The sequence below is a fragment of the Culex quinquefasciatus genome, chromosome 3, assembly GCF_015732765.1.
Source record: "Culex quinquefasciatus strain JHB chromosome 3, VPISU_Cqui_1.0_pri_paternal, whole genome shotgun sequence".
In the NCBI taxonomy this organism is placed as follows: domain Eukaryota; kingdom Metazoa; phylum Arthropoda; class Insecta; order Diptera; family Culicidae; genus Culex; species Culex quinquefasciatus.
This window is the reverse complement of record NC_051863.1, coordinates 50197760-50209250: the sequence shown is the minus strand read 5'-3', so window position 1 is coordinate 50209250 and position 11491 is coordinate 50197760. Positions and strand designations below refer to the sequence as shown.

Genomic DNA, 11491 nt, shown 5'->3' with positions numbered 1-11491 from the left:
TACTAATATTGCAAATTATAAAAACTTTAGTGTTTTCGAAAAAAAACAATAATTTGTAGAAACAAATTTTGCAAAAATACTTGAATAAATTGCGAATTCAAGTATTTAAAAAAAACGGTATTTGGTGAAAATTTAAGTATGACCAATAAGGCCGATGCAAATATTTTTCAAAACTTTTGTCCCTCGGCTCTGGCCGGGGTCGAGGGGAAGCAACAAAATATATATATTGCCATAGTTTCAACATTTGCATGGAAAAAGTTTTTTAAACTGTATTTTACACTAGTTCAGCTGTTTTGCAATCATTAATTTAAAAAAAAAGTAAAATTTGACGAAAACAAAAAATTAAATTGAATTGATTTCAGCTGATTGCACTTAAATTAAAATTTTGAAATTTTTTGAAAACATATTGTTCTGTCAACTGAACTAGTGTAAAATGCATTTTGAAACACTTTTTCCATGCAAATGTAGAAATTATGGCTTGTTATTTCAATATTTATATTTTTTATTCCCCCCCTCGACACCGGCCAGAGCCGTGAGACAAAAGCTTTGAAAAATATTTGCATCGGCCTAAAGTGGAAATGCATACAACATTTCGCTTCATTTGATACCCATATTAGAATTTATGAAATATTCAGTATTTTCAAAGTTAGATACGGTACTTTTTGATTTTTTTATAGTATTTCAAGATTACTTTTTCAAAACAACCAATGCGCGATTTGAAAAAAAAGCTAGATTTATACTTTGAGACTTACTACATTATAACAATATATATTCTTAGTGACTGCATTGAAAATTTAACATGATAGGCTAGATTAAGTCAATTTAAAAAAAAATGCCATCGTCCGTTATCGTCGATATGATTATTGCTGATAGAATCATCAAAATAACGATAACGATAGATTACAGTCCAGACTCGATAATCGAATGACTTGTCTTATTTTTCATTGCAAAGCTTAAGCTTTAAAAAAATACTAAAAATGAGTTAATTGTTATTTCCAATGTCAAATATTAAGAATCGATTAAAATGGAGTGGCAGAACTCGAATTTTATGTTAAACGCAAGAAAATTAAAAATTCGCATTTTTTTTTTGTTTTGGTCGTGATTTGGTTATCCGAAATTTAATACAAACCTTGGAAATCGAACTTTGGATAATCGAGGCTTCGGATAATCGAGTCTGGACTGTATCATTATCGTTCCGACGTTAACGATAGCCATTATCGTTATCGTTAGACGCTTATAACTAGATTACTTTTTCAAAGCAACCAATGCGCCATGGGTTTCCTATGATGATGAGACATTTTTAAAAAGTAAGCAAGATATCATCGACGATAATTTCATCTATTAACAACCTTGGTGAAAACCCCAAAACCTTTTATCATAACATTTAGGGGGAACACACCTATTTTATCAGACTAAACTGAGTAACTTATCGAGGCCGGTGTAATTTCTTGTACTAAGCTTGCTGGGTTTCGTATCTAGTTAGAACAAGAGAGAGCACGGGAATCGTTGTTAAATAATTCCCACTATCACTATCGAGAGAATGTTACAGTACCGGAACATAGATTATTTCACTAATTTAAGCTAGATTAAGTCACGGTACTGTTTCTTCTAAAACTTCTGAATAACTCTCCTTCGAAAGTAATACTCACGAAATGAGTTCCACATTTGCAGCCGTAAGGTTTTTCTCAAATTCCACATTAATTACATTTCAGTACACACACACATGAACAAGTTGCTGTTTTTAGTAGGAATATCCTCGCTTTTTATTGTGGTTTGTTGTAAATTTACACAGTAAGTTTAGCTTAGGCTTAAACACGGGATGGGTACAGCATCTGAAAAAATTAAGAGAGAAAACAAAAATCGTTATAAATCGATCAAGTCTCATCAACAACAAAACTCACAATCCGGATGCGGTGTCCCATGGCGTGGCCGGGCAGGTTGGTGCGGAAGCGAGCCCTCACGCTGCCGCTGTTACCGTGCGAGCGGGTGATCTTGCCCCAGATGGCGCGGATGTTGGTCTTCTTCTCAGCGAGGCCGGGCGCGCTCAGCTTGGCCTTGCCACGGTACACGTACACGCACCGCTTGCCGATGTAGAACAGGGCGTTCTTGCGGTTGCGGCAACCCTCGACCTTCAGGATGGCGTGGTTCTCGTGCTGGTTCCGCAGGCCACGCTTGTACCCGGTGAAGACGGCCTTAGCCCAGAGACGGCCGTAGCTCTTCTTCTGGTAGGGCAGGGCGGCCTTGGCCGTGCGCTGTCCCTTCGGCTTGTGGGTACGGGCCAGGATGGCCTCCTTGGTTTGGGACTTCTTGACGCCCTTGGCGACCACCGGAGCAGCGGCGCTCTTGGCGGCGGCCTTGCCACCAGCCTTCTTAGGGGCAGCCTTCTTCGCTGTATCGGCCATTGCGTTCTAGCTGGAAAGGGGGGGAACGAAAAATGTTAGGAACATTCCGACGAATTTCAGGCAAGCACTTTGGAAGTTGTTTTCGATGTTTGGAGGTTATGCAGCTGGAAAATGTCAACAATCGCATTTTTGTACTCATTTTAAACTTTTTGAAGAAATATGTTTTAAACGCATTAATTTCTCAACAAAACTAACTAATTTAGCTCACAAATCACATTCCAAGTCCCACAGTTTCACCCTCAAAAACTTGTCCAACTTCCGACCGACAACAGATTTTGACAGTTCTCCTCAGAAGCACCGTTCCAGTTTACAAGTCGACCGTCAACAACGATCAGTTTTCAGGCAAAGTTTCACTAATTTCCGCCGAAACCGGCAACAAATTTATTTCCAGCCACACGCGTCACCATTCCGCACAATCGAAAACAACTTGCACCGCGAAATTGCACCAATTTAGAGCCATTTTAGCGATTTTTCCCGCAGTACCTTGGATGAAATGTGTCCACTAGCATACACGATGCCGGAAAAAGAGAGATCACACGAAAGAGACGGCAAAGGAGTACGAACTGTCACGGGCATTTCCGCCGCGCGCGAGCGATTGATATTCTAGTACTGCGTTGTTTGAACATGTTAATTTTGCTGCATGGGCGACAGTAAACGGTGATGATTTTTTCAGTGGTTTCGGGGAAATATCTTTTTTCGTATTTTTTGTTTAATCCAAAAATCAAGAAATTAAATGTGAGAGTGTGTGCGTGAAACATTGAGTTAAACTTTTTGAAAAGCCTTGGTTGGCTTCACCCACGCAGAAAAATGAGGCATGTTTTATTTTTAAACAAAATATTTTGTTGTTTTAAGTTAACATTTTTTTTTAAATAACCCAATCCAGCACTAAAAGAAATCATTAATAGGCTGTAAACCAGCATTCCACAGCTAATCTGCTGTAAAACAGCTAATGTGAGAGCAAATCAGCTCTAAATCAACTGCTCTAGCATTAGCTGAAATGCAGCTGATTTCGTGCAGGTACTAGCAACACTGCTCCATTTTTTTCCCATTTTACTGGCAGTTAAGATTTGGTAGTTTTACCTGACAAAATATATGTTTATGCTGTTGCTGTTGAATTAGGTCCTAAAATTAAGCTTAGATTGCTGATATTATTGTTTACAGCGATAAAGCTTTTTTTCTGAGTACAATGACCCTTTGTACGACCACAAAGAGTTTAAAACTCGGTTTAAAATGGATTTTTAAATCAATTTTGAATAATTAACCTCGCGATCCTTCTTGACAGAAAAGCTCCTATTTGACAGCTTGTTTCAAGGGGACCATAGTTGATCCATCGAAAAAATGTTGTCTTGTCCATTTTTTTTTGCATTAAAATGAAAAAAAGTGATCAGAAATGGTTTTTAATCGTGTTTTTTACCGTTGTACATAAAAATTGGGTACTAAAGCCCTATGTCAATTTTTATGTACAACGGTAAAAAACACGGTTAAAAACAATTTCTGATCACTTTTTTCATTTTAATGCAAAAAAAGGTGCAGGTGGTTATGTTACACATGACCAGTATGACAAAGAACTTAGCAGAAAAGCTTTTAAAATTAAGCAATTTTGTTGAATTATGCGTCAGATAAAATCAAAACATTATTGGATTTATATTTTCGTTTAATTTCTCTTTAAGCTCCGTATTAAAAAAACCATGATATCTCTATAATTCGATGTTTGTCCCCCAATCGGAACAATCGTGAGGTAGCGGGCTCTCCAGATTGTTGCCACCTTTTACGAAATGGCCAGTATTGTAAACCATGAGTTGTGATACCCATATTGCCAAAACTCGTTGGTTCAAAAGATGTCTTCCCGGGAAAACTTTCCTTTAGGGCACCGCCCACTGCAGCTTTTGGCCAACTTTTTCTAAATTGCCATTTTCATTACCAATATCAAAAACCATGAAATTTGATACCAATATTGCCCAAAATCGTATGGTTCGGTAAATGTCCTACCGGGAGAACCTCCCTGAGGGCACCGGCCACTCCAGGTTGTGGCCAATACTGTCAAATTGGCCATTTTCATCACCAGTATCAAAATCCAAGAAGTCTCGTATGGCCTTCCATCGGAACACCCCTGAGGAATCTGGCCACTCCGGGTCTTGTGGCCATAATATTCGGCCAACTGCTTCTGGGCCTCCAGGCCATCTGCTTCCAGGTCCAGGTTGTTGTTTACTCCTCGGCGTCCAACGATAGAATGATTTCCCAGGGTTGACCAAGCGGGCTTATATTGGCTTAGAATGGAGACGGATGTCCCGCCCCTTTGCGCCGGTTATCCCATTCCTACGTCATTCGCTTTTTGATGCACTGGTGGGAATGGGAAGTCGTTAAGGCAGCATTTTTGCCAACGATTTTCATTCCATCGTCATCGTTCGAACCGACAACATCGTAGCAGCAGCAGCAGCAGCGGAAAAAAATCAACGACTGGAGGAAATCAAGAGCGAGCTCCGAGAAGAAGAAACACGCCAGCGTGTGCGTGAAATTGCTGCCAAAACGACGTCGAAGGAGAAAAACAAGGCCTACTTGGATGGACGCTCGAGAAGATGGCCACAAAAATCAACTTCTGCTGCAATTTAACAAAATGGCGCTTTTCAGCGCCAACGAAAAATTCACGAAAGAGTTATGGTTTCAAATGATTCATGCACTGCTTTTTGTGCATTTTTAAAGCTTTGACCCCTGGCGTTTAAATTAATTTAAATATTTCCCCAAAATTTTCATTTAAAAAAATTAACGAATATTAACAATTTTCGCTTGCAAGTGTCAACGGTCAATCGATCGCAGTTGGCCTTGAACAAGCAAGCGCGTGCTTTGACCCACGCAAAAAATCTTTCCGCTCTCTGATTGGCTGTTTTGTTTTGCCGTGGAGTCGTGAAGGCAGCATTTTGCCAACGATTTTCATTCCATCGTCATCGTTCGAACCGACAACATCGTAGCAGCAGCAGCAGCAGCGGAAAAAAAATCAACGACTGGAGGAAATCAAAAGCGAGCTCCGAGAAGAAGAAACACGCCAGCATGTGCGTGAAATTGCTGCCAAAACGACGTCGAAGGAGAAAAACAAGGCCTACTTGGATGGACGCTCGAGAAGATGGCCACAAAAATCAACTTCTGCTGCAATTTAACAAAATGGCGCTTTTCAGCGCCAACGAAAAATTCACGAAAGAGTTATGGTTTCAAATGATTCATGCACTGCTTTTTGTGCATTTTAAAGCTTTTGACGCTTGGCGTTTAAATTAATTTAAATATTTCCCCCAAAATTTTCATTTAAAAAAAAAATTAACAAATATTAACAATTTTCGCTTGCAAGTGTAAACGGTCAATCGATCGCAGTAAGCCTTGAACAAGCAAGCGCGTGCTTTGACCCACGCAAAAAATCTTTCCGCTCTCTGATTGGCTGTTTTGTTTTGCCGTGGAGTCGTGAAGGCAGCATTTTTGCCAACGATTTTCATTCCATCGTCATCGTTCGAACCGACAACATCGTAGCAGCAGCAGCAGCAGCAGCGGAAAAAAAATCAACGACTGGAGGAAATCAAAAGCGAGCTCCGAGAAGAAGAAACACGCCAGCGTGTGCGTGAAATTGCTGCCAAAACGACGTCGAAGGAGAAAAACAAGGCCTACTTGGATGGACGCTCGAGAAGATGGCCACAAAATCAACTTCTGCTGCAATTTAACAAAATGGCGCTTTTCAGCGCCAACGAAAAATTCACGAAAGAGTTATGGTTTCAAATGATTCATGCACTGCTTTTTGTGCATTTTTAAAGCTTTTGACCCCTGGCGTTTAAATTAATTTAAATATTTCCCCCAAAATTTTCATTTAAAAAAAATTAACGAATATTAACAATTTTCGCTTGCAAGTGTCAACGGTCAATCGATCGCAGTTGGCCTTGAACAAGCAAGCGCGTGCTTTGACCCACGCAAAAAATCTTTCCGCTCTCTGATTGGCTGTTTTGTTTTGCCGTGGAGTCGTGAAGGCAGCATTTTTGCCAACGATTTTCATTCCATCGTCATCGTTCGAACCGACAACATCGTAGCAGCAGCAGCAGCAGCAGCGGAAAAAAAATCAACGACTGGAGGAAATCAAAAGCGAGCTCCGAGAAGAAGAAACACGCCAGCGTGTGCGTGAAATTGCTGCCAAAACGACGTCGAAGGAGAAAACAAGGCCTACTTGGATGGACGCTCGAGAAGATGGCCACAAAAATCAACTTCTGCTGCAATTTAACAAAATGGCGCTTTTCAGCGCCAACGAAAAATTCACGAAAGAGTTATGGTTTCAAATGATTCATGCACTGCTTTTTGTGCATTTTTAAAGCTTTTGACGCTTGGCGTTTAAATTAATTTAAATATTTCCCCCAAAATTTTCATTTAAAAAAAAATTAACGAATATTAACACGCAGTTGGCCTTGAACAAGCAAGCGCGTGCTTTGACCCACGCAAAAAATCTTTCCGTTCTCTGATTGGCTGTTTTGTTTTGCCGTGGAGTCGTGAAGGCAGCATTTTTGCCAACGATTTTCATTCCATCGTCATCGTTCGAACCGACAACATCGTAGCAGCAGCAGCAGCAGCAGCGGAAAAAAAATCAACGACTGGAGGAAATCAAAAGCGAGCTCCGAGAAGAAGAAACACGCCAGCGTGTGCGTGAAATTGCTGCCAAAACGACGTCGAAGGAGAAAAACAAGGCCTACTTGGATGGACGCTCGAGAAGATGGCCACACAAATCAACTTCTGCTGCAATTTAACAAAATGGCGCTTTTCAGCGCCAACGAAAAATTCACGAAAGAGTTATGGTTTCAAATGATTCATGCACTGCTTTTTGTGCATTTTTAAAGCTTTTGACCCCTGGCGTTTAAATTAATTTAAATATTTCCCCCAAAATTTTCATTTAAAAAAAATTAACGAATATTAACAATTTTCGCTTGCAAGTGTCAACGGTCAATCGATCGCAGTTGGCCTTGAACAAGCAAGCGCGTGCTTTGACCCACGCAAAAAATCTTTCCGCTCTCTGATTGGCTGTTTTGTTTTGCCGTGGAGTCGTGAAGGCAGCATTTTTGCCAACGATTTTCATTCCATCGTCATCGTTCGAACCGACAACATCGTAGCAGCAGCAGCAGCAGCAGCGGAAAAAAAATCAACGACTGGAGGAAATCAAAAGCGAGCTCCGAGAAGAAGAAACACGCCAGCGTGTGCGTGAAATTGCTGCCAAAACGACGTCGAAGGAGAAAAACAAGGCCTACTTGGATGGACGCTCGAGAAGATGGCCACAAAAATCAACTTCTGCTGCAATTTAACAAAATGGCGCTTTTCAGCGCCAACGAAAAATTCACGAAAGAGTTATGGTTTCAAATGATTCATGCACTGCTTTTTGTGCATTTTTAAAGCTTTTGACGCTTGGCGTTTAAATTAATTTAAATATTTCCCCCAAAATTTTCATTTAAAAAAAAAATTAACAAATATTAACAATTTTCGCTTGCAAGTGTAAACGGTCAATCGATCGCAGTAAGCCTTGAACAAGCAAGCGCGTGCTTTGACCCACGCAAAAAATCTTTCCGCTCTCTGATTGGCTGTTTTGTTTTGCCGTGGAGTCGTGAAGGCAGCATTTTTGCCAACGATTTTCATTCCATCGTCATCGTTCGAACCGACAACATCGTAGCAGCAGCAGCAGCAGCAGCGGAAAAAAAATCAACGACTGGAGGAAATCAAAAGCGAGCTCCGAGAAGAAGAAACACGCCAGCGTGTGCGTGAAATTGCTGCCAAAACGACGTCGAAGGAGAAAACAAGGCCTACTTGGATGGACGCTCGAGAAGATGGCCACAAAAATCAACTTCTGCTGCAATTTAACAAAATGGCGCTTTTCAGCGCCAACGAAAAATTCACGAAAGAGTTATGGTTTCAAATGATTCATGCACTGCTTTTTGTGCATTTTTAAAGCTTTTGACGCTTGGCATTTAAATTAATTTAAATATTTCCCCCAAAATTTTCAATTAAAAAAAATTAACGAATATTAACAATTTTCGCTTGCAAGTGTCAACGGTCAATCGATCGCTGTTTTGTTATAAAATGGTATTTTTCATTACCAGTATTGAAAAACATGAATTTTGATACCAATATTGCCCAAAATCGTATGGTTCGGTAAATGTCCTCCCGGGAGAACCTCCCTGAGGACACCGGCCACTCCAGGTTGTGGCCAATACTGTCAAAATGACCATTTTCATTACCAGTATTGAAAAACATGAATTTTGATACCCATATTGCCCAAAATCGTATGGTTCTGTTAATGTCCTCCCGGGAGAACCTCCCTGAGGGCACCGGCCACTCCAGGTTGTGGCCAACACTGTCAAAATGGTCATGTTCATCACCAGTATCAAAATCCAAGAAGTTTGATACCCATATTGTCCCGTCTCGTATGGCCTTCCATCGGAACACCCCTGAGGGTTCTGGCCACTCCGTGTCTTGTGGCCAGAATATTCCGGCTGGCCTGCCTCCGCTTGGGCTGCTCCTTGCTCCAGGCCAGCTGCTTTTAGGCCAACTGCTTCTGGGCCTCCAGGCCATCTGCTTCCAGGTCCAGGTTGTTGTTCACTTCTCGGCGTCCAGCGATAGAATGATTTTCTTGGGCTGATCGAGCGGGGTTTATATTGGCTCGAAATGGTGACGGATGCCCCGCCTTTTTGTGCCGGTTATCCCAAACCTCATCATTCGCTTTTTGTTTCAACCGTGTGGAAAATTCCACGCAACAGTGCCTTGTTGCATCGCAGACCTCTTCCCCAGTACCAAGCATGCAACATTTTCGTAACGCGCGACATTTTTCGGTTTTCTGGATTGACACCTCACCAGAATAGAGCCCTTAGGACAAAGTTCTTTGTCAAAAATGGACAAGACAACATTTTTCCGATGGAGCAACTAAAGTCCCCTTGGAACGAGCTGTCAAGTAGGACCTTTTCTGTCAAGAAGGACTGCGAGGGCAATTTTTCAAAATAAATTTAAAAATCCATTTTAAACTCTTTGTGGTCGTACAATGGGTCATTGTACTCAGAAAAATAAACTTTATCACCGTAAACAATAATATCAGCAATCTTAGCTTCATTTTAGGGCCCAATGGAGCACCCGCAGTCGAGCAGTTTTTGACAGTTCGCTCCATAAGAAATACATTGTAGAAAAAAGCAAAAACTGCTCGAATGGAAATGCTCCATTGAAATAACTCAAAATTTAGAGTTGAATTTACTCCGAGATTTACTCTGTGTATTTTGTCAATCTCTTTTAGAAATGTTTAGAAATGAATCAACTTTACTGTGTTTTTCGAATTAAATTAAATTAAATTAATTGCTATTCACACGTGCCGCTATCTGTCAAAATCTTGGCAATAATAATGAAGCGCTCATATTTTTGTTTAGGTTAAAGTCACGTTAATAAAATAAACAACAACATATTTTTGCACTCTTTGCTCTAATATATTAATGATTAGGCAATTCTAATAAAGGCTCGGTCAATAATGTATTAGGGGAAATATACCCTTTCTGGTCAAACACCTATCTTCGTCATATTGAGAGTTTGATGCTCGATTAAAGCTCCAAAAATACTATTTAGGCTATAAACTTACCAGCAACAGCACCGCCTCAATAATGTATTAGGGGAAATATACTTGTTTGGAAATGAAGCTAAGTGTAACAGTGCGCCTTTTACCCTAAGATGCTATTTTATAGCAAGATGAACCGTGAGAGGAAAGTAGAGAGAAGAGAGCCGTACCGGAGAGCCCGACGGTGGAAGATAGGTCTGATGTATGATCAAAAGTAAATAAACATTAAGTATTCAGCCAACACCCAAACGGCTCGTTTCGTGGAACCCCCCCGCGTGATTTGTACTCCGCCCGATCTTCGCGAATAAACGTTCTGTGCGCGTAACAAGCCGTGTTCTTTTTCGATCCGTGACTTGAAGAACTGAGGCCGTTGACCTCCCCAAGTGCGCTCTGGACGAGCTGTGAAAATCCCCCCCAAAATACAGTCCACTAATTTTGAAGGGCTCGATTCGGAACAATACTCTTTCTAGTCAAACACCTATCTTCGTCATATTGAGAGTTTGATGCTCGATTAAAGCTCCAAAAATACTATTTAGGCTATAAAATTACCAGCAACAGCACCGCCTCGAGTATGCACGCAAATGTATGCCACTTACTGGCCAAAAAGATCAAATCTTGACTTTTTTTTGATAAGGTCCTATAAGCAAATGTAAACATTGAGTGTATCCCTTTCACACCTTATGTCAAAGTCCATCGGAGTAAGCGGGATACACTCAATGTTTACATTTGTTTATAGGACCTTATCAAAAAAAACTCAAGAAATTTAATGCACTTTTGATCATAATTTCTATTTTGCGAGACCATTTCTCATCATTTTGGTGGCCCAATGCACTCGACTGATTAGAATGCATTTTTAAAATATTTTTTTTAAATGCTTGTAAAAGGAATAGCATAACTTTTAATAAAAGTGAAAATAAACAGAAATGTTCACAAAAAGTTGCTCTACTCGTTGATGCACTTGGTTTTAGTGAATTTCAGGGAACAATCCAGATTATCCAGCATTATTCAAACACGACCGCTTATTAGGCATATTTCCCCTATAGGGATATATATGACACATTCCGCCGTGACGTTGCAACGGTTTGACTTTTCTTTTTTCAGTATTTCGGCTGTAACTCAAAAAATACATAAAAAAGGTATATATGTGATTACAGATTCGGAAAGGGCATTAAATTTACTATAAGAAACAGTGTTGAAACATTATTTTAAGCAAATATTCTGTTTTTGACAGAGGAATATGTAGCGTGACGTTGCAACGCGTGACTTTTTCACAATCCTGACCCAATTCATGTTTCGCCATTAACTCTGCTCTGTTAAACGGCAAATTTTGAGTTCTTCTTCCATTTTTAATGTAAAATTGGCCAACAAATCGAATGCAATCATAAGTTTTTCGAAAAAATCAAATCCCGATTTTTAAAGACCACTTACATTTCGTGACGTTGCAACGCTCTGTTTTTGAAAACAGGGTTTTTCGTTGCGTTGCAACGTCACG

The 11491-nt window shown here is 40.2% G+C and overlaps 1 protein-coding gene across 2 annotated transcripts; it reads right to left on the bottom strand.

The window, feature by feature from the left end:
• Positions 1-1731: 1731 nt before the first annotated feature.
• LOC6040426 (60S ribosomal protein L35a) lies at positions 1732-2993 on the bottom strand. 2 transcript variants are annotated; one of them, XM_038265006.1, is made up of 3 exons: positions 2886-2993; positions 1902-2408; positions 1732-1832 (listed from the first exon to the last, which is right to left on the bottom strand). In XM_038265006.1, the coding sequence occupies exons 1-3, from the start codon at positions 2976-2978 to the stop codon at positions 1809-1811; spliced, it is 624 nt and encodes a 207-aa protein (XP_038120934.1). In that variant the 5' UTR covers positions 2979-2993; the 3' UTR covers positions 1732-1808. The 2 variants fall into 2 exon arrangements, with proteins under 2 accessions (XP_038120934.1, XP_038120935.1); XM_038265007.1 differs by having other exon boundaries at positions 1902-2412; positions 2886-2983.
• Positions 2994-11491: the final 8498 nt, after the last annotated feature.